Source organism: Zeugodacus cucurbitae, chromosome 6 (assembly GCF_028554725.1).
Source record: "Zeugodacus cucurbitae isolate PBARC_wt_2022May chromosome 6, idZeuCucr1.2, whole genome shotgun sequence".
Lineage (NCBI taxonomy): Eukaryota > Metazoa > Arthropoda > Insecta > Diptera > Tephritidae > Zeugodacus > Zeugodacus cucurbitae.
In genome coordinates, this window is record NC_071671.1 from 39,990,086 (window position 1) to 40,014,987 (window position 24,902).

General features: G+C 34.0%; 1 protein-coding gene and 1 long non-coding RNA gene across 11 annotated transcripts in view; both read left to right on the forward strand.

Moving 5' to 3' along the window:
* The window catches only part of LOC105216876 (trichohyalin), a 97,793-nt gene extending 86,566 nt beyond the window's left edge, over positions 1-11,227 (forward strand). For all 10 annotated transcript variants that reach the window (XM_011191600.3, XM_054233059.1, XM_054233065.1 and 7 more), the window contains 2 exons: positions 12-69; positions 2,127-11,227. In XM_011191600.3, the coding sequence (XP_011189902.1) occupies positions 12-69; positions 2,127-2,162 (94 nt within the window). In that variant the 3' untranslated portion in view covers positions 2,163-11,227. The remainder of the gene's footprint in view (positions 1-11; positions 70-2,126) is intronic.
* A 573-nt stretch (positions 11,228-11,800) lies between these two features.
* On the forward strand, positions 11,801-12,759 carry LOC114804516 (uncharacterized). The gene is made up of 2 exons (XR_003752692.2): positions 11,801-12,462; positions 12,542-12,759. It is a non-coding gene; the product is annotated as an uncharacterized LOC114804516 (long non-coding RNA).
* Positions 12,760-24,902: the final 12,143 nt, after the last annotated feature.

Below are 24,902 nucleotides of genomic sequence, written 5' to 3' on the forward strand. Positions count from 1 at the left end.
TCCACTTGCAGAGCCTTAAAGATCGCTCAAGCAAAAGTGAAACAAGCACAAACGCAGCAGCAACAAGATGTAAGTTTACACACTTTCGGACTTCACATTTATTGAATATATTTAATTTGCATGCAGTTTAAAGATCACTTTTTGATGAAGAATATGCTGAGGATATTCAAACCTCCAATAACCGTCCGTATTTAATACGCAATTTAGATCCTACAAAGCTTTATCGAATACTATTTTTATTTAATAATTATACACAGATGATCTTCTTCTGCTCATCTATATAATCTTTCTTCCGTAAATCACTGTCAAATCAACTGGATTCATATGAGCCTCATATCAGACTAAATTAACCATCGATTTCAAAAGGAATCCGATTTCTAGAAAATTCTTAACTATTTCTTACTGCCTTCCCTAAATAAAAACGTTGTGTGGAACGTTTTTTACCGCTCAGCGTTAACGTCGACGCGCTATCCCTAAATAAAAGCGGCAACTTTACTTCAAATATCAACATGTTTACTTGAATTGTTGTTGTGAAATATTATTGTACAGAGAAACTTCGTTTTTCGAAGCCAACTTTACTTCGGAACGCTCTATTAAAATCGAATTTTTCAACCGCTCAGCGTTGTCGCCGCTTTATTTCGGTATGCGCCATAGAAATTAAATGCACATGAGAATTTTTTGGCAGTAATTTGCGTCTGCCGTTATTATTAAGGAAGGCAGTTAACTATTTTCAACACTTCACTTTAGATTCTGCCTTCGGGATCTCCCTCATACGGTTCCGGGCCACATCCGTAAACGATTTGTTGGGCATCTCACCATTTGCTTTTGACCGTTTAGCTGACTGCTTAGCCTCTTCAGCTGACCTCTGTCTCTTTGTCGCACCTGCTGGCGGTTCCATCCTGAAATTGGGTAGAACCGCTTTCGCATACTCTAAGGATTCCTAAAGCTCTTTTGTGAGCTCCTCCTTTGTTGGTGGTTACAGTTGTATCCATCCTTCTGAGTAAGTATGCAGCGCGACTTTTCTCTGCATACTTCGCCTTCGATGGCTCTTCGACATTAAAGGTAGGCCATTCTTTGGTTGATGCACCAACAACCTCACTCTTAGCTCCGACTGGCGATGTTGTTGTTGGCCAGCATTTAGACCACACTTAGCTCCTGACTTCGTGCTGGCTTTCATAGAGCTCGTTGCAAACGCTGCTCTCTTTGCGGTACAATACGTTCCTTCCGGGTTTATTAAGGTAGAATCGGACTCCCCTATGAAATTAGGTTCGAATATATCAGGTAATATAGTAGGATCATCATTAAAATTGGAATAAATCGTTCCTACGGTACGACCTCCGCTATCTTATTTGAGAACTTCCATTTGCCCTGCTGCAACCATTTAACATGTTGATATACGTATATAATAAGGACTGTACCGGGTAAGGGACTATCAGCGATATTACACAGTGTAATGCTGTTATATTAGAGCTTCTTATAAAATTCAGCAACTATTTTTAGGCGTTTTGTAGGACTACAGTTATCGGATAACCTAAGGAAACGATACTACTTTAACTGTATAACTTTGTCCACTTTTCTAAATGAATTTCTTACTCGCAACAAAGTTGCTACGAGAGTATAATAGTTTTGTTCCAAAACTAAACGAGTTAGATATAGATATATATACTAAAGTGATCAGGGTGACGAGTGGAGTTCAAATACAACTTTATACAATGTAAATAAATAAGGCTGGGTATAAACCTATATTTTACGCCTTTTTGAAATTTTTTTTATTTTAATGAAAATTCTATAACTCGAAGTCTCTCTAACTCGAAGTTTTTTTGTGGATTATGGTGATTCGAGTTAGAGAAGTTCCACTGTATTTTGAAGAAATTCTGAGCGAATATTTGTCTTCGAATAATACGACTCCGTGCCAAAAATGAGTGAAATCGGGTCATAACTTTACCAAGCTCAAATTGTGAAGGGCCAAGGGTCAAATTGTGTGTTATATTAATACAATTAAATAAATAAATTGTGAGGGCAGAAAATGTTCGGTTACACCCCAAATTAGACCTTCCTTACTTGTTTATATTTCTAAAAAAATTACTTTGTGACCTTCAATTTAATTCGATATTTCTCTTTTTCAGGCTGGACCAGCTGGATTCTTGAAGAGCTTTTTCTAAAGAGTATTACTTGATAACTTGAAAACAAACAAATACGAGAAGCAACAGAACTTTTCATTATTACACTGTACATTTAACTACCAGTAACCTCAGTATTGATTTCATTATAATAATGAACAATGGAAAAGAAGTATTGGAAATCTTTTTTACTCAACTTTTGCTGAACGCTGTCTTTTTCTAATTATTGTTTTCTTGTAAACAAAAACAAAATATACGCAGATTAATGTTAAATATTGTGAACAAAGTACTACTGTAATCATTACTCTTCATACTAATTACAAACGGATGCTTCTCTACGATTTACACGACAAGTGGACAGACATATCCGTCACAAACACATACATACAAACACACGTATTCTTGGACCATCCAATTAAAACAACAATTTGGCAAACTAGCGTTGGAGAAGAACGGTGAGCAGTTGGAGAGTCCAGCGCGCCAGTATTTGAACGAATATGGAAGATTTTCAGCGCAAAATTGATGTGTGTAACGGTGCATTCGCTATGAGTGATACTAAAAATGTGCACTGTGTGTTTAGAAAAGGCGGACAGTTACAGGTTTGAAAGCAAAATAAGCGTAAAAAAATTGTTGGTGAGAACACAAATGTAGCAGATTTATAGAGAATGAAAAATACATGACATATATGAATATGTAGGTATGTTTCTAACTTAAATATGAATGCCGGAGAAGGAGTATTGGAAAATATGTGTAGCAAAATAGACGTGACAGTTAGTAAATATAAATATATACATATTAGAAAAATAAATAAATAAAAAACAAAAAACAATGGAAATAATATTAAATATACTACATATATGCAGAGTTATAGTTAGTTTATTAAAAAAGTGAAAAACAATATAATATTAAAATTAATTATGTAAATATTAGAAGAAATTGTAGCAAAAAAAAAAAAAAAACAAAACACAAAAAAGCAACTTTTATTTTAAATAACTTAATAAAATATACAAAATTAAAAAAATTAAAAAATTTACAAATACAAATACAAATTGAAACAATACCATAGTGTATTAGTGGACCAAGAGGCCATGTCACAAACTTCGTTAAACAATTAAGTCATACATATACATACATACATATTTGCATATTAAATATAATATAAATAAATCTAGCAATATACATTTATATATATACATACATACATATAATATGGTTATATACATATATTATAAAAACAATAAAAAATAACAAAATATAGCTCTAAACTAAAAACTATTCATACTCGTAAATAATATCTATAAATATACCGCTAAATATAAATAGTTTGTTCAGCAATATTAATTAAAAGTACCTTTAAACAAATTTAATACCGATTTACTTCATTGGAGGCACACTCTTACAACAATACATACTGCAACAATAATTACAAATACGCTGTTCGAAATATGTATCACAGAAAACAACCAGTCAATAGTTACTGTAAACGTACCTACCACAAGTAACTGTACTTTTCAACTACGTACATTCATTCACAGCGTGTTCCATATTTGTATATGTGTATGTAAACCCAAACGAGCATAGAATGACTAACTCACACTCACAAACGTACAATATTACCCATATAACGTACAATATATATATGTATGTATGTACAATTCACTAACCAATTAACTAAATACTTGCCTCTTTTCAATGAATTCAAATATCGTATTCGGCTGCAGTTACTCGTACATACAAACACACATACATATATTCGATTATATAATATCATACTAGAAGTAATTAACCGTTAAATAGCTGCATGTGTGTACAACACACAAGTTGCAAGTCCAAATCGAACCCGTTTGTCAAACGTCTCTTTCATATATTTAAAGCCACTTCGGCTAGATAAATCAAGAAAATTTAACTTTCCAAATTAAATTAAATGTTTATCAACTGTCTGTCTATTATCCCACAGATGTCATTAGAACCACTCGATTTCTATATGTTTACTTTGTTCGCTTCACATACACATACACATACATATTGTGTAAATTTCTTGCTTCACTCTCGTATAAATAAATATGAATATTATGCAAAATATCTCAAGCTCAGTCATAATCTGTATATATATGTAAATAGTATAGTGTTGAATAATAATATACATACATACTTATAGAATAAAAAAATATCCTGCATAGCCCACAGTCATCATCACAAACACACAGCCTCAAATGATGACATAAACATATTGCAAAAGCAAAATAACAACAAATAATAACAATAACAACGTAATTAAAACTATAGTAAAAATAAATATAATAACAATAATAATACTACTAATACTATAATAATAAATACATAATCAAGAGTACGATATTGGTGTATAGTAAAAGGAACCGTTAAGGAACAATCTAACAGAACACATCCTACTTTCTTCGTTTATTCGTGCCGGAATTCAATTTTCATTTGACTAATAAAAAATCATAGTTATCATACTGCATATATATTTCCAAAGACAGTTGAACTTCCCATTCTCGAATCACCATAATCCACAAAAAACTTCGAGTTAGAGAGACTTCCGAGTTATGGAAGGTAATTTGTATGAAATTCAAGAGCACGAGTTATGGAAGTTCAACTGTATACAAAAGTGTGTATGTGGAGGTGCGAACACACTTAACGGATCAAATGTAGTATAAAGCTCCGCATGGTTTATAATATAAGACTATCCAATAATGTTCCATAGGAAGATTTTGTTCATTATGTCAGAGGATCATTAAAATCGGGAAAGAATGGCTGAATGACAGTTCGGATGCTCCCAAAAATGTTATTAGAAGCATGTTCTTAGACGTAGGATATGTCTTATTGCTGTCAATTTCTCTTCCTGTTTTAATTACCCCGAAAATAATATCAAATCAGAGTATTTATGACAGTTATAAAAAATGTTCAAATAACAAAGAAAAGAATTAACTGTCAAAGGAGAACACTTTTGAATGAAAAAAATAACCGCGAGGAGTGTAACCTTTGTTTGTTGAACAATGCTTTTAGATCAGAATATAAGACCTTATGGTCAGGACCTATTGATGTTTAAGAGAATAGTACATGTTCTTCTTATAGCATACACCATTTTTCAGCTTTTGCTGTAACAGATATGATTCAATTTATTACTTGGGAGGTGGACTATTGTTCCGAGTTGTGATATGTGCTGCCAGAACATAAACTATATATAAAAGAGTTTGAAATAAATTCCTGCAATATGGTATAATTTCAATACCAATTAGTTATGATCCCTTTGATCTGAAAATCTCAGTTTCCTGAAATGACTAGATAAGAGACAGAAAGTGGGAAAATTATGTCTCAGAGAACATACAAGCATTGTTAATTCGTTGTTCTGCAAATGAAAGGATTGTAATCACTACTCGGACTAAAATAATTTAAGAAGAAAAAATTAAGAAATTAAGATTTTAGAAACTGTAACAATTTCAAGGGATTCAATATACAGTCAAAAGGAAAGCAAACTTTCTCCGAAAGAACTTTGGCACTGATAAAAAAAGAGCTGACTAATTTCTCGTAAACGGCATAAAGGAGAAATTTTACAGCATGAGAGTTGTCATCTTTAATGTTTGCTTAAATATATAATCCGACTTTTACATGAAAAATATTCCCCCGAATTGCATTTCACCGAAAATCAATTTCACTTTCAAGCTAAAATTTCTTCATTTAAAAGCAAGAATCAACTCATTAATTTAAGAATAGTAAGAATAATTCTCTGTAGATGTTCAGGCGAATTACGATAGAAATTATAAAGACGATATGTTGATAAGAGTTTCGTACTCAAGATCTGATATTAAGCTTTGTTTCTGAACAATATATTTTCCTGCAAAAAAGCTTCTAATAAAATCTATTTGCCATTCGGAAAAGCTTAAAGCTTGTGGGACACTTCATTTGTCGTGGTGATCAAAAAAAAAAACACAAACCAACATCTAGGTATGATGTAAATGATTCAAGAGTCTAAAACATAACCTCAACTTATAAATAGAAACATCCTTCGGTAGCATAATCTACGATTTGGACCTATCAGATTGCTTATAAAATGAAACACCTAATGAAAATTCGCATTTGATCCGTTATGTACATAATTATGTGTACACTGCATACATCACTTTGTTGTTAAACTAACTGTATTGGTAAATTCTCACGAAGTTTGTTAAATTGCTTTACATAATTAATGCTATCGAGTGTTTCGTTTAACTAAATGCATATATGTAAGTTTTGAAAGAGGAAAAAAATTAAAATCTAAGATCACTGCCATGTTGCAAATAACTTATCAATAATAATCAACAATGTATATACAAGTAACTTAATTTCGTCTGCCATGTATTTATAGCGAATAAAAGCCTAATTTAATGAGCGCATTTGATTACATTTTTTCATTTCTCATCTAATTGATTTACACACTTTTTATTTGGTTACCGTTACATATCCTGCATAGCCTGTCTGATTGCCGAGGGGGCGGAGCATTGCCATTTAGTTTATTGTGCAATACAAATACACTGCGGTTAAAATAAGCCATATCAATTAATTTGAATAAAAAAATTATACCAATGCTTACAGAAGAGGAAGCATAGAAGCGAATAGATATACTCAAGGTGTGGCAACCTTTGAATGGAGGGTAGTAATGAATGTGCTTGGAGGTGTTTATGAGGGAAGCAAAAATGTCCATATAAACAAAGATTTGTATGTGTGTAAAATTGTATTGATAGTGGCACTGAAAGTGGACGCTAATGATATAGGTATGTATTGAGCGGCACTAAATAAGCTTAGCATAGCATAGCGGCCAACAGTTTGTATGCTAATTAAGTAATTTAGGTTTGAATTGAATTAACAATTATATATGTAAATAAAAGAAAGATGCGAAAGAGATCTAGCATTTATTGAAAAAAAGAACGCATTTCAGTCAAGCGCAAAAACTATTCTTAAGTCCCAATTAAACATATTCATACATATATACGAAATATACAACAAAACCGCACACACCAACACACCCAAAGCACGCCGAACATAATAAATTTAGCGACAATTTAGCAAAGCAATCCGCAAATAATTAGAGAACTTGAAGAAGAATTAGCAAAATTATACTTATTCTACTTTTAGGTATGTAATTTGTAGCATAGCATAAATATTTGAGCGCATGCGTGGCGTACACACACATGTATATGTATGGAAATCAGTTAGACTGCAAAATTGTCTGAAAGGCCTTACAAACTTCATGCTTAGAAACTTACATACATACACACGTATATAAACATATTTAATGCAAAAATACTTTTGTTAGTCAAGTGACAAGAAAACTATATAGTTATGTATGTAGCAGGCGTTTAGAGTGACACTCATTAGCTAAAATTCGTCTAATCTAGTATGGAACTGTGAAGATGAAGTTACCCAAGTGACACACAATACACAACAACAAACACGAGTTATGCCTTATTCTATACTAAACTGATACAAAATGAATTCAAAATACAATAATACTAATTATGCATTACAACAACTACAAATTAAAGAGTAACAAATACTCGTATTTATGAGCGGCAGTAAGCATAATCCTTTGCTAGATTGAACATTGGAGCGGAAAGCACACATTTTATCTATTTAAATTTTATTTTATAATTTCTTTCTTTTTTCTGTAAGTATAACCTCATTGATTTGAAATAAATGCAATGAATCTCTAATTGCTCCTGAAAGTATGTTAAACGGTTTTATATCGTATTATTGTTTCTCTTTACTGATTAACAAGGCAATCACAAAGCTTGTTACGATTAACCTAACTATAACCGTACATATGCACTATACTTACATGTAACACAACAACAACAAAATGAATATGCAACATCCTCTCACATAAAGCATAACAATTATTAAGTGCACTCATATATTCATATCCTTACGGCAGTATGTATGTATGTGCATGAGTAGGACTTAGATACAATACATACACGTATGCATATTGTTAGTTAAGAATGTGTACGCGTGTAATTGAGACAAGGAAAGCAATCTTTGGCGAAGACAATATACATTTACAAAAGATACAATCCAACAAACATACTCATGGTTAAAAGCAAATTGAACACTCTAGAAAATTTGCTGCTTCTCTATCAAGCATATACACAGACACACACTCTCAAATACATACACACATACAATTTAGGAGAGTAAAACTCTCATAATCGCAAAAACTCTACATATCCGTAGCTTAATGTAACTAAGTCACAAATCTTCATTGTATGTACTACTGTAAACGAGCAATGCAACAAATACATAAATGAGCGCAATTATTAATTTTTTTTTTTTTTGACAATTTACACTTAATTATATTTTTTTTCTATGGTTTGAAGATTTCACAAAAGGCGGCTGATAAGTTTCTGTCTCTTTTTTTTAATACAGTTTTGAGTACTTATCGAGACACACTTTAATTGCTGCAATTTAATTCATAATTGTTCTTAATTTGCCATACAAGGAAGTGATTAGTTAATTAATATATTTCTTTTTATAAAACATTATAATCAAAAAGTCTATATTTCCATTTAAAATTTAAAATTTCTAAAACGAAATCACCTTTTCGACAGCTATCAAAATACTAATTGTTGAAGCTATATGAACACCATTTCTTAATTGTCTCAGCTAATTGACTCATTTTAACAAGTAAGGGGTTCTATTGTTATTCACTAAAGCCGGTAATATATTTGTAAAATTATATTCTTGATAAAATGACAGATTTAAATAGTTTCAAACTTTTTAATATGAAATTTTAAGAACCCAAAGATATTCATCACTGATGACAAATAATGCACTGTTGGAAAGAACCATTATATCGGTGAAACCGTTAACGACAGACGAAACAAATAGCTCCATCTCAAAATTTAAGCAAATGGCATAGGAAATCAAATCTAATCAGAAACCATATTTATTCTCTTTGAATACATACACATATTACCAATGATAATTGCGTTTCAGTCACTTTCATACAAACCTTCTGCTGGAAATTGATGCCCATTGATGTGAAGCGATTCAAGTACTTAGTTCTCTAGCATTTGGAGTTAACTGGCAACTTTCTAGTTTTAAATTGAATATACATTAATTGATTGAAGGCCTTTTCCTGCGACAATGTGATTATAATTGAGCATAAATTTAATAAATGTCTAATTAAGCCTTTGCACTGAAACTTATCAGCCGTACCCAGTAAATAGAAAATGTAGAAGACATATAAAGTGTTCGATTCAGGTACTGATTTAAATCGTTGTGTTTAAGCGAATTCCCGCCGTAACCCTTAATAAAAACCGAAAAATTATGTAATAACAGAGATATAACAAAGACGATGCTACTCTCACTCAGTTTTCTGTTCCTCAAACCCCATACAAATGAAAACAATTTGCTATTATCTGAGTGTACTTAAATGCTTTCATTTATTCTATATATTATTATCAAATAGCAACATAATAACGTAGTTTATGAAATTATTTCGTTTTTGAAATGAAAATCATAAATTTTCTTTCAATTTTTAAATATTTAATTATCATAAAAGTAATATAACCTCAAAAATGTGAAACAATTAAAGATGAAGCTTAAAGTATTATATTTAAACAGCGTCATACATATTTGTATGTCCGTTGTTGAATTGTTCGTATGTATTTATTAAATGTAACAGCAATTACAACAATAACAAAAAACAAAACAAAAACCAGCAAGCGTTTTTTTAGAAAAATTGTAAAATTCAAGAATTGCGAAGACGAGTATTTAAATTTAAATTCATAAAAATAGTTACCGTTATTGCAGATAAATTACGATATATATTCACACTTAATGAAATGAAAAAGCCAATTAGATTTACATTCGTGTTTGAGTTTCATTGATGCGTTTTTAAACAAAACTAACTAATTTTTTACCTCATTCAAAGTGGCTATCAGATATAGTAAAAAACAAAATTAAATATATAAACAAAAACAAAAACCAATAACTATGTATGTTACACAAATTATAGCAGCAATTCGTATGAATTGAAAATTAGTCAAATAAATTTATTGAGTGTGTGGAGACCGATGTCGATGATGGATGTAGATGCGTTGTGGTGACTTTTCTGGTGGTGTACTCACCTGTACATGCATAACCGAAAACGAAACTAAAACAATAGCAACAAAAACATAAATTAATGAGTAAATATACAAATATAGATACTTTCGATACATACAAACAAAAGTAAATGCGAATGCAATAACCACGCATAAATAAGTATACATACCCACACACACACACACTCACACACACCTACACACATATACATGTATGGTAAAAATAGCGAATACTAACAAATTAAAATAACAATAAAAACAAAACTTAAATATTAATACTAAGTAAAATAAAATACCAAAAGATTACACTCATGGTCAGCAGAAAATTACATATACTCATGTATATGTATGCAATACAAATTCTATAATGATTCAAATGAAAAAATGATTGATACAAAGAACAATAGAAAAATGAAAATGGAAAAAAGAAAAAATTTAAATTAAATTTAAAGATAATGGTAATACCCGAGGAGGTTTAAATTATAATACAAATAATATAGCAGCAAATTTTTCTGTAAACAAATTTTTTAACAAATTCGGTGATCTACGATATTAATAAATACTATTATAAACTATAGAACCATAAATAAATACTATTTAAAGAAGTATATATACATACACATATATAGTATATATATATATATATATATATTATTAATAAAAAATATAAATAAAATAATGTTTTTTAAGCAAACAAATAAAAGTAAATAAATAAATTATTAAATAAATACTTATACATATATATATATATATACATAGTTAAGTAATAATAAATAAATTAACATTAAATTATGTAATAGACAAAGGAGAAAAAAATTAAAAAAAAAAAAAAACAAATTAAATGGAAAACAAATGAATATAACAAATAACTTAACAGTGAAAATGAACAAACAACTTGAACACCTAAAGACACGAGAAAAAATAAAAAATGAGATAAAAGTAAACAAATCACAGACACACACACCCATAAACAACACAGTTGAAAAGGAAATGAAAGTATTTGTTACAACAACAAACATGTAATAACCGTAACATGAACAACAACAGCAACCGGCGCAACAGACAGTACCGACATGTAATTGATTATATAGAAGAATAACGAAATGATTATTTAACATGTTCATTATATATAAATGTCATTAAAATGTTCTTCAGAAACTGCCTACAAATAAAATATATTTAAAATGATATTTAAATCAAAACGCGTTTCATTCAACAGTAATTAGTTCCATTAGAGGATATGTACCCTGAATGTACAGTTTTACTTAGGAAATGTGGAAAATATTAAAATATCCGCATTTGATCGAGAATATTAGCACAGTTTTAGGATGAACTGACTTTGTCAACCAAACTTCGTGGAAACGCTGCATTTCGTCACATTTCACTACCGGTTAGTATGTTTCATATGTGTGTTTGGCATGTCCGGGTCTATCGATGTCACTTTCAACGATGTTTTTATTTATTTATTAAATGAAAAATAATAATACAATTATTATTATACAAAATTTAAGGAGCACTAGCTGCAGAGGCTTTCAGCTCGCGGTTACAATTAAGTTAGGCTTAAATAATAAAAGTTGTATTCTATCGTATTAAAGTTATTTACAATCAATATTTTTACGCAATAAAAGTATATGTTATAAATAAATTTAGAAAAGGACAGAATATCTTAAATAAACTTTTTTAAATTTGTACGAGATAAAAATTCAGATATCTTAGTAATATTTTGAATAGATGTCGATTTTAAAAGATCAAGAGCTTTAGTATTATGAAATATAATGGTTCTAGTTAAGTTAAAATAGGGATAAACTTCTAATAAGTGAGTTGTGGAAAAGGAAGATGAGTTGCAGTATGGGCAAGATTGTAATCTGTGACCAGTAAATAAATGAGAATGTGTTATTGCTGTATGGCCTAAGCGAAGACGTACAAAAACCTTGATGTCGTGACAGCGTCCTGAGGGTGGATAAATAGCTTTTTTCCCATCTTCGTTGCAGAAGGCGTAATGATGTACCTCATTTTTCCAAGCATTATATTTTAAAATTTTTTGCTGATTTTTCGTCTGATTAGACGAAGTATATCATTTTTTTTTTCGATATATTCAAACATAATCAATGGCTGTTTTGTAGCGAATTAGCAATCTGATCGGCACGTTCATTACCGGTAATGCCAGCGTGTCCTGGGACCCACACAATTTTTATATTTATGTTACCAATAAGTATGTCTCGAATTTGCGAAATGAGGTAGGACTTGTTGGACGTATTCTGCAGAGCAGAGATCGTTGATTTGCTATCTGTGCAAATTAATATTTTTATATTGCAGCCTTGAGCAAGAGTTACTGCATTATATATGGCTGCTGCCTCAGCAGTATATACTGAACAGTAATTGGGTAACTGCACAACCTTTAACGTGTTGCCAATGTCGTCAATAATAGCAAAAGACGTGTGGAATTCGTTTTTAGAAGCGTCGGTAAAAATAAGTTTCCAATCTACATAATGTTGCACTAAGAGTTCTTTGAATAAACTTTGGTAAACCCGCGAGTTAGTGTTCTTTTTTTTGATGATCTTGGAGATGTAACTCGAACGATGATTCTTTTAGCATCCATGATGGTGTAAATGTATTGGATTTTACTACGGGTGCAGATGCGATGTCTAAATCTTTAGCCAGTTTGATGCATCTAGATATCGTGGAAGAACCATTGTAGTATGCCACATCGGTCCATTTAGTTTTTACTATCTCATGTAAGATCATATTATTGCACAACAGTAGCTTTGAAATAAGTTTGTGGGTAGTATGTGTAACCCTTTCTTCAACAGATGGAAGGCCAGCTTCTGTTAACATGAATTTTATGGGTGAAGTTGGAAATGCTCGAATACTTCTTCTTACAGTTGCATGATATGGTGCACAGATTTGTTTTATATTGCTTTTCGCACAATTGCCGTAGATAGGAAGACCATAATCTATCTTAGATAAAATTAAAGCTCTTGTGATGTTGATAAGCGATGAGATATGTATTAGACAGTGTTTGGATGATAAATACTTAATTATATTAAGCCTAGCAGCTAGTTGTTTACGAAGATGTACACAATGATCTTTGAAAGTAAGTCTTTTATCAAATATTAAACCTAAAAATTTAAGGCTAGTAGTATTTACAATATTTACATTATTATATACTAAATTTAGACTATTACATTTGTGTTTCCTACAAATATGAAATAATTTGCATTTATTTATAGAGATATTTGCACCTGAACAATTGGACCAATTAGATATTTCAGTTAGAATGTTTAAAAAAGTTTATTTGACATAATTTAAATTTTTTTCTTTGGAAAAAAGCAGTACATCATCAGCATAAATGATATGGGATATAGAATTATGTTTAGAAATTATAGAACTAATTTCGTTAAATGTGATTACGAATAGTATAACAGATAATGGTGATCCTTGCGGAACCTGTTGTACATGTTGTACGTATTCGAAAAAGTGTTGTTAATTTTGGCATTGATTTTACGATTGACTAAGAATGATCTAACAAAATTAAATATTTTTTCACCAATCTGCCATTGCTGAAGTTGTTGTAAAATTATGTGAGCACCGACTCTGTCGAAGGCTTTTTCGAAATCCAAACTCAAAGTGGATACATGATTTCTTTTTGTTAAAGCCGTTTTGGCGAAATCTTCGAAATATAGTAAAGCGTCCATAGTACCTTGCCCTTCTTTAAATGCTACTTGGTTTGGACTGAGCAGGTTTTTGCTTAAAGCGAATCGCGAGATTCGTTTCGATATAATTTTTTCTAATAATTTACCAATGCAGCAGAGTAGTGATATAGGCCTGTACCCAAGCACCTCAGTAGAAGGACTATCGGATTTAGGAATGGCAATTACCATTGCATTTTTCCAGCTTTGGGGATAGATACCTTGATAAATAATATTGTTGTACAATTTAATGATTCTATTTTTAATGCTTGGGGGTGAATTTTTCAACATGGGATATGAGATTCTGTCTGCACCGGGGATGTGACCTGACATTGATTCAAGAGTATAATCGAATTCAGCGACGGTTATCTCAGATTCGGTAATATCTAGGGATAAGTTGTTTTTCTTGTACCTTCTGCTGAGGAATTCTTTTTTATTTGATATAAATGAGGTGTGAAAGTTCGAGTCACTAGAGTAATCAGACCAAACAGAGGCGATATGATTAGCTATGTCTTTTGAGTCGAAAATGGGACCATTCGGGCTATTTATACATTTAAGATTGACTGGAGAATAAGAGCCAGAGAGCATTTTTATGTCAGCCCATAGTTTCTTGGGGTTTGTTAACGGGGTAATAGATTCAGCAAGTTTTTGTAGGCAAGCTCTTTTAGATTCTTTGGCATTTTTACGAAATAAAGCATTCGCTTTTTTATATGCTATCAGATTGTGGATAGAGCGGGATCTTTTGTACATTACCCAAAGTAACTGTTTTTTTTCTCTGAGTTTCGAAAGCTCAGTAGACCAATATGGCACAAGACTCTTAAACATTTTTTTACCGTTTTGGGGGATCGCGAAGTGAGCGGCTTTTCTTATTATTTTAGTAATGATAGCTGTTTCTTTATTTATATTGTCGACTGAAGTATATTCAGCAGAATAACTCTCGCAGAGTTGTTGAAATTTTAACCAGTCAGCCTTGTTTAATAGGAATTTGGGCTTCGCCGAACCTTTATTCGATAAAGGTGTCGATAAATGAGTAACAATGGGAAAATGATCACTGTTATATAAATAAGATAATGTTTGGCTATTTAATTTAGGGGCAATATTAGAAGAACAAAGAACAAGGTCTACATTCGTAAACGAATTATGTGTTGAAAAGTGTGTAGGAGAACCGTCGTTTAAAATTGTTAAATTTTCCACTAATATAATATCTTCTAGGATTTTGCCTCTTTGGTTTGTACATGTAGAACCCCAAAGAGGACTCCAGGCATTGAAATCACCAAGTATAATTACGGGTGTTTGAAAATGTTGGTGTTGCGTCAAGCGACATATATACACATAATTGTAAAAACCTAAAACTTAAAATAAGAAAATGAATTGTATTGGCATATAAGAAATTGAATTAAATTATTGAATTATAAAAATCATACTTACCCTAATAATACATTTATATTACATTATTCTATTACTTACCTTAATCTATTACTTCATTTAATGAAATTGCGCCAAAATTATACTTACCCCTTTAAAATACATATTTATAATACCGTTACTTTAAGTTTTAGACTAAGTGATCACAAAAAAGAGAATAAAGAGCTCTCTCGTAAAATATACGTTGAACTGAACGCACGCTATCTTTAATTTCACGGAATAATTTACTTTTCGCGACACAGGTAATTGGAGTTTTATTTAATTCGCGCACCCCAAACCTTTTCGTATCTCAAAAAACATTGAGAAATTTCATGGCGCCCGAGCAGGGACTTGTGCGTTAATTAAAAAATTGAAACTAAAATACACTTAAAAAGTGCAAAAAAAAAATTACTAAATTTCTCGTTCTCGTACCAATTACCTGTGTTAAATTCCGTTCGGTTCTCGGTTTTCGGCTTTCGGCTCAGTGAAAGTGATGGTGAAAAAATAATTTACATAAAATAAAAATTGAACATATAAACTAAACATAAAAAACATAAGAGATTAAAATATAATAATGCACAAAGTAAATAGCAAACAATTTGCTACATAGTGAAGTGTGAGAAGTGTGGTGAACATAATTAAACCTAAAACGACTAAAGTACAAATATATACATGTGTATATACATAATCGGTATATAAAGTGCATGTGTCGATAGTGCAGTGCAGTAATGATATGCAAAGTTATTAATACATATATATGTGAATAAAGTGTACGGTGGCAAAATGTACATATAAAACAAAAAAAAAAAAAATACAGGTGTTTGTGTCTACATATGTAAGTACACCCAGCGAGATAATTGTTAAACACGGTGACAAATATATAAACACGTCTATAAAGAGAAAGAAAGAAACGAATAAGGATAATTATATGCTATAAAAATATACATATATACATACTTACATATAAACGAGTGGAGTGAGCAAAAAATTTGTTTGAATATACGTACAAACATATGTACGTGTACTCTACATACTTACCGGCGTTTACCTAATACCTGAAAAAGAAAATAAAATGAAATAAATAAGAACAACAATTATAAAGAATATAATAAAAATACTTACCTATACCTAAAAAGAACTGTGTGCTGAAATTGAAATGTGCATATGCTAGTACTATATACTTACCTCTACTTCCTAAACCTACAAAAAATAGAAACAAAGAGCTACCTATGTACAAGTGCTCAAAGTGACAACTAAACAAAAGAGTGTAACCAAAAAACGTGCGAAAAGAGAAAAGGTACAGTGAGTGTCCTAAATAATCGGCTAAAGTGTAACAAAAAAATATATATATAAATCTATACGACATACAAGCATATATATTTTTTATAAAATACCGCTTTTAGTGCCGTAAACTCTGAAACCGCTAAAATATCCGGTGCCGCTAAATCCGTTAAGGAAAAAGTGCCGGTGTAGAGATACAACACCGTTTAAAAAAAACCCTACGTCATCATCCATCCTCGCTGCTGCTGCTGCGCCATCATCCTTGCTGCTGCTACTACGTCACCACCATCGCCGCTGCGACTTTAACGCCAACGTCATCACTGCTGCTACATTCACCACTGCTACGCCAACGTCATCGCTGCTGCTACACCGGCCACCGACGCTGCATCTACAACACTACTTACGCTTCGTGGGAATGAGCTGCCGCTGCATCATCTGCCAAAGGGAAGTGAACGCAGGCAAACCGCCTACGCATTCACAACAGGTAACGAGTGCGGATTATTGAAAGTGGTGCAAACAAAAGAAAATTCCAATAAATAAAAAAGTGCACACTTTCAGTTTTTGGCTCTCCCTTTTTCACTATATTGACTTAAATACATACACATATAACAATATATACATATATACATATTATATATTTGAACCCCACGTATATTTATATCTAAATGTACAAAGTTGAAGTGAAACAATAAGGGATTTTGGGATTGCGGTAGCTTATATATAAAGCAATAAATTATTTATTAAATAAAGAAATAAAATATATAAAATTAAAATTATTAGTTTTTTTTCGCAATTTTTCCAAATCATTTTTCACAATTTATCGGTCGGTTTTTCGCAATTTTATCGATTTTCGTACATCAAATTAATTCTATTGTGCTATTGCTCATTTTGCATTATTTTCGATTTGGCTTTTTTATTTGGGAATCGATATTTTTTTTCGTTTTCGTGAATTGATTCCCAATATTTTCAGAACTTATTCTGTTGCCAAATTTTCTTTTTCGTGAATTTTAATTCAAACAAAGCAAAATGAGCAAGCCAAAGCCAACTATCGCTAACCTGTCTCCAACTAAGGAGTTGACGGACTTAAAGTCGTTAAGACGTCAAAGAACGGTTGCGAAAAGTAGCATTTTGCGCATTAAAACGGGCCTTCTCGAAAAAACTATGTCACTTGATCCTATTAAATTAGAATGTCGGCTCGACATCTTGAATTCACATAGTAAAAAATTAATGAAATGCCAATCTAAAATTGAAGAGATTGATGAAGATGACATGGCCCGAGGGGAGTTAGAGGATATAATCGTAGAAACGAAATCCCTAATTAAATCAATTTTATCAAAACATAGAACGTCAATTGCCGAAACATCATTCGTAGCTTCTCACAGCTCACGTCTTCCAAAAATGAATCTGCCGAAATTCAAGGGAGAATATTCCGAATTTAAAAATTTCATGAGCTTGTTTGAGAGTTTGGTTCATAATGATCCAAATATCCCAGATATTGAAAAATTTAACCATTTGATTAATTGTTTATCTGGTGAGGCTTTGGGAACAGTGAAAGCGTTCCAAATGTCGGATGAAAATTACCCGAAAGCGTTGGCAAGTCTCAAAAAAGTTTATGATAATAAATGTTTGATATTTTTCAATACAATATCTAAACTTTTTGAGCTGCCAACCATCCCAAAGCCATCCGCGCCGTCATTGCGATCAATGATTGACGAAGTGTCTGCAGTATACGACTCATTGCTATCGCTGGGCGATGAGAAGCAGATAACAAACGCGATAATTATACACATAGTGATGACAAAGGTCGATTCTGCCACCCGATCCAAATGGGAAGAACAGCTGGACTACGACAAGCTGCCACTGTGGAAGGACTGCGAAGCCACCTTAAATAGACGATACCAGCAATTATCAGCGGAAGGAGCCTCACATTCAAGGACGAAGCCCATACCAACAGCCAATGCGAGCCATGGGAAACAACAACATATGGATAGGACCAAATCGGCGCTAGTTGCAGCTAATACGAGGCAGCCTCTTTGTCAGCAGTGCAAATCAAAGGACCACTACTTAACTGCCTGCCCCACTTTCAAGACGCTTCCGGTGCAGCAGAGGTTCGAGTTTGTGAAATCGGTGCCCTTATGCATAAATTGCTTGCGTAAGGGGCATACTGTATCCAAGTGCAGAGCGGATCGATGTCGTGTATGCAATCGATCGCATCACACATTGTTGCATCAGTATCCGGTTTCCTTCCCCGCTGCACCTCATCCGCAGCCATCAACCACTCATGCCATGCATACAGCGAGTATGCCGGATCGGGTCATGTTGGCAACAGCAGTCATCCAAGTGAGGACCAGTTGTGGAGAGTACCTGCCTGCCAGAGCGTTGCTGGACTCAGGATCCCAGGTCAACTTTATGACGGAGGACTTGGCGCAGAAGTTGCGGATTCGACGCCAACATAAAATATTGAGCGTAATTGGAATCGGCAATTCCAATACGAAAGTGGGGGCGAAATTAAGCGCGTTTGTTAAGTCGCGGGTAAATAACTATGAATTTTCGGCGGAATTCTGGATAATGCGTAGCATTTCGGCTAATCATCCAGACCATAACATTAATGTTAATGACTGGAAAATTCCGCACAATATTGAATTGGCGGATCCAGAATTCCATAAATCTAAAAAAGTTGACATTCTATTGGGTGCAGAAATATTTTTCGAGCTTTTAGCTGTTGGCCAAATTAAAAATGGTCCTAATCAACCAACTTTTCAAAAGACGCTATTAGGGTGGATTGTATCTGGCAAATACGCCAGCAATTTTAGTTCTCCTCCCAAAATACAAAGCACATTATGCCAAGCTGAAGAAGACTTAACGTCAATAGATTCAGTAGTCCAAAAATTTTGGGCTTTAGAAGAATTACCTTCAGAATCAAATGGCAATAGATTCACACCAGAGCAACAAGAGTGTGAAAATTTTTTCGTTAATACAACTCAAGTATTACCATCAGGACGGCTTCAAGTCAGAATGCCCTTTAAAGCTGACCGTAAGTTACTCGGTCACTCATATGAAACCGCAGTTCGGCGGTTTCAGGCCCTGGAGAGAAGGACATTAAAAGATCCAGAACTTCGTAAAATGTATCTGGACTTTATGAATGAATACAGAGCACTGGGACACATGAGCCCAACAAACAATAAGATCCCGAGTGAGCCACACTACTTCATTCCGCATCAATGCGTTTTAAGGCCCGAAAGCACTACAACCAAATTACGTGTTGTTGTCTTCGAGCCGATCTTCATCTCAAGTAGCATTGAATGAACTTTTGATGGTAGGTCCAACCATCCAAGAAGAGTTATACTCAACTCTTCTACGTTTTCGCTTACATAAGTATGCACTAACAGCGGACATTACTAAAATGTACCGTCAAATTATTATGCATGAAGAAGACAGAAATTGTCAACTCATAGTGTGGAGAGAGCATCCTTCAGAGCAAATACAAATTTTTCGACTTAACACCGTCACTTACGGCACTGCGCCTGCTCCATTTCTCGCAACACGGTGTTTGCAAATGATCAGCGATGCCAATACAATTAAATATTCACTCGGTTCATTGGCCATTAAAAGAGACTTTTATGTTGATGACTTATTAACAGGATCCGAAAATTTTGAGTCTCTAGATCTTTTAAGAAGTGAGGTAATTAAAATATTAGACTCGGCTGGATTCACCCTAACGAAATGGTTTTCGAACCACCCTAAATTTTTCGACAGTGATTACACTGAAAAGTCATTAAGCTTCAATGACAACAATTCCACTAAAACGTTAGGAATCCATTGGTTGCCGAAAGAGGATTTGTTTCGATTTGTCTTAGATGACAATTTTAATGATCTTCGAGCCACTAAACGAAACATATTATCAGTTTCTGCTCGCCTTTTTGATCCTCTTGGATTACTAGCCCCTCTAGTTACCAAAGCAAAAATCTTATTGCAAGAGCTTTGGATTCAAAAACTGGATTGGGATGAGTCGATTCCATTGCGCCTTGACACTAGCTGGCAGAACTTCAAAGCCAACCTACTGCAGCTCTCATCAATCAGCATTCCTCGTTATGTAAACGTAGAGTCGAGTGCCATCTGCCAAATACATGGCTTCGCCGATGCCTCAATAAGGGCATATGGATGCTGTATATATATACGAAGCCAATCTGCTAGTGGTATTAAATGTATGCTGCTTACTGCAAAGTCTAGAGTGGCTCCGCTGAAGACCAAGTCTCTTCCGCGTCTCGAGCTCTCGGCAGCACATCTTCTTTCGAAATTATTGTCAAGAGTAGCGCCTATGTTGAGTCGACATTTCGAAAATATTACATTTTGGACAGACTCTGAAATTGTTTTACATTGGATCAAAACGCATCCATCCTCATTACAAACCTTCGTCGCAAATAGAGTGTCCGAAATCCAAGAGTTGACTGACAAAGTACATTGGCGGCATGTGCCAACAAAACAAAATCCTGCGGATCAAGTGTCTCGGGGTTGTAACGTGGATGAATTGAATAATTCGATATGGTTTGGCGGTCCACAGTTCCTCCTAGAAGACCCTGCATTATGGCCAATCAATACCCACTTCCAGCTCTCACCAGAAGACGAAGCATTAGAGAAGAAGAAAAATACATTCACACTAATTTCGACCACTGAGAAAAATTCAATATTGAATCTTATTGAAAAAGTCTCTTCTCATAAAAAATTGCTTCGCGTGGTCGCATATATATTACGATGGATCAGACGACCATCAAAATCCTCCATGGGCAAGGATCTGACTTCAGATGAATTGAACTTGAGTTTTTTAAAAATTGCACAGGTGGTCCAACATTCAGAGTTTTCGGATGTTATTCAAAAATTGCATAAAGGTACCACCCTACCCGCAAACTTGCAAAAACTCAATCCATTTTTGCATGAATACTCGGATTTATCGCTTTCGTTTAAATTAATCCGAGTAGGAGGTCGCCTATTAAATGCACCTCTCCCATACGAAGCCAAATTTCCGCTATTACTAAATAAAAATTCGCACTTCGTTATAACATATTTACGGTACCTGCACATTCGAAATCACCACGCTGGGGCTAAAGCGTTGGTTGCGCTTCTTCGAGAACGCATATGGCTAATTAATGCCCGAGAAGCTTGCAGTAGAACCGTAAGAAACTGTATACATTGTTTTCATTACAAGCCGAAGTTGCAAAACCAAATTATGGGAAATTTGCCAGCCGAAAGACTTCGAGCACTACGACCCTTTCTCATATGTGGCGTAGATTTTTGTGGTCCGATATATACAACTTTAAAAATACGCGGTCGACCCCCCGTCAAAACATATATTGCAGTTTTCGTTTGCTTCACTTCAAAAGCAGTACATTTAGAAGTAGTTTCGGACCTTTCTTCTAATTCTTTCATTTTCGCCCTAAAAAGGTTCATTGGACGCCGAGGAATGCCGACGAAGATATTCAGCGACAACGCCACCAATTTCGTCGGCGCCGACCGCAAGCTGCGCGAGCTGACAGAAGCATTTCTGGCCCAGGCTCCAGAATTGAAGAGATTCGCCGCAGACGAAGGGTTCAAGTTCATCTTTATACCACCGAGGGCGCCGCACTTCGGAGGATTATGGGAAGCCGCGGTGAAGTCCGCCAAGCACCACATCGTTCGCGTAACAGGCAACGCGCTACTCACCGCAGAGGAGCTAGCAACACTGTTGGCCGAAGTGGAGGCCATACTCAACTCTCGGCCCCTAACACCGTTGAGCCAGGACCCCAACGACGGCGAAGCGTTCACCCCAGCGCATCTACTGATTGGGTGCTCCCTGCGAGCACTACCCCCAGAGAAGGTGCCAGTGGACCCAGTTCGTTGTTGCGAGAGATGGCAACTTGTTTGCTGTCTCAAGCAACAGTTTTGGCGACAGTGGTCCAAAGTATATCTGACGGGCCTTCAGGAGCGGAACAAGTGGCTGCACCCCACACGCAACATGCAGCTCAACGACCTCGTACTCGTCCACGAGGACAACGTGCCACCACAGCAGTGGGTCCTCGGACGCGTCGTCGCAACCGTCGAAGGGCAAGACGGCAAGGTGCGAGTCGCAGACGTGGCAACGAAGACGGGCACAATTAAGCGCCCCATCCACAAACTGGCCTTGCTTCCAATGGATGTTGAAGGAACCTGATCCTGTCAAGGTGGCCGGTGTTGCGTCAAGCGACATATATACACATAATTGTAAAAACCTAAAACTTAAAATAAGAAAATGAATTGTATTGGCATATAAGAAATTGAATTAAATTATTGAATTATAAAAATCATACTTACCCTAATAATACATTTATATTACATTATTCTATTACTTACCTTAATCTATTACTTCATTTAATGAAATTGCGCCAAAATTATACTTACCCCTTTAAAATACATATTTATAATACCGTTACTTTAAGTTTTAGACTAAGTGATCACAAAAAAGAGAATAAAGAGCTCTCTCGTAAAATATACGTTGAACTGAACGCACGCTATCTTTAATTTCACGGAATAATTTACTTTTCGCGACACAGGTAATTGGAGTTTTATTTAATTCGCGCACCCCCAAACCTTTTCATATCTCAAAAAACATTGAGAAATTTCAGTTGGATTATATCACGTAATTCTTTAGTATTGAAATTTTGATGTGGTGGAATATATATTGTTAAGATGGTTAACTTAAATCCAATAAAAATTTCCACTGCTATTGTAGCAATATTAAAATTTGCGGGTTTAAGTTTGTGTGGGATATCCTTTTTTATTAGGGTAGCAATTCCTTGTTTGCTTGTGCGGTTTTGTGGTAAGTTCGAAAAATAGGCAGCGTATTGTTTAGGAACAGAAGCTGATATGTTAAAGGGGAGGTGTGTCTCTTGTAATGATATGACACTTGGTATTTGCTCTTTAATGAGAACTTCTAGATCGATGTAGTTGTTGTAGAAAGCATTCATATTCCATTGCAATAATTTAAACATAACTTAGTGATAAAAGGAGAGAATATAGGGAGAGAGAAAATTGTGGAAGTTATTGATCATCATCTTCAGAAGTGATATTTGCGTGAGGTGAAGTATTGGCAGTGTAATTAGGTGGAGAGAGATAATATTTGTCTGTAGTGCGAGAATGAGTTTGGCTGTTTAGAAAACCGGTTATGGATATGTTAGGATTGAGTGGAGTACTTATTTGCATTGAGTTTGATTCAGGAAGTGTTAAACTTTGAGTGCTTCTATTTGTTTCTTTCGTAATTTCATTTGGAGTGTTTGGGATGGTATTAGTATTTACAAAGTGGGTTTTGTTCATTTTTGGATTTTGTGATAGGGAAAGATCATTTGATGAGGATTTTTGTGCAATGTCTGTAGAGGGTATTTTGGGGGAAAAAGGTAGTTGATGGTTAATCACATTAGTTATATTTTTGCTTGAGTTATCTTTTGTTATAGCTGCGAAAGAAGTGTTTGTGGGTGTAGGGGGTAATTGTTCCTTATGCAGTCTTATTGCTTCGCGCATTGTGCATTTTCTTTCTGTTTTTATTTTTAGAATATTTTTTGATTGTAGGTATTTAGGACAAGTGCGTGAAAAGGAAGGATGATCGCCAGAACAATTTGCACAATAGGTGCGGTTACATGGTGAAGGAAGATGTGGAGGGAGATTGCAAGTGTCACAGACTGAATTGTTATTGCAGCGTTTAGTTGTGTGACCTAAACGTTGGCAATTTTTGCACCTCATGGGATTTGGGTAGTAAGCTCTAATCCGCATTGTACGCCATGTGATTTCGATTTTCTCTGGAAGTTTGTAGAGGTCAAATGAAAGAAGGACCACTCCACTAGGTTTTTGAATACCTTCCACGGTTTTTGTAAATTTGTAAATAGATGTAACACCCTGACCTTTTAAATTATCAATAATTTCTTGTTCTGAGACATCGTTCAGGAATGGAGCATAAATTGTACCTTTAGAACAATTCAAATTGTCATGTAATTTCACAGTGATATCACAAATACCGTGTAGTTTTTTTGTTGTTAGAAATTTTTCTGGGATTTTTTGGCTTTTAGCAAGTAAAAACAAGTTACCATCTCGTAATTCAGTGATTGATAAAATATCTTTGCTTAAGGTTTCTAAGCTTTTGTTTACAGCGAAACAAGAGTATTTAGAAAGAGTTTTGTTTGCATCTGATGCAGATACTGTAACAAACTTAGGGTTGTCTTTTTTCACTTGGGAAAGTTCTGGAAAGTTTTCGAAAGGTTTATATGACAGTTTTTTCCTTTTTGGGTTGGGACTAGAGGCAA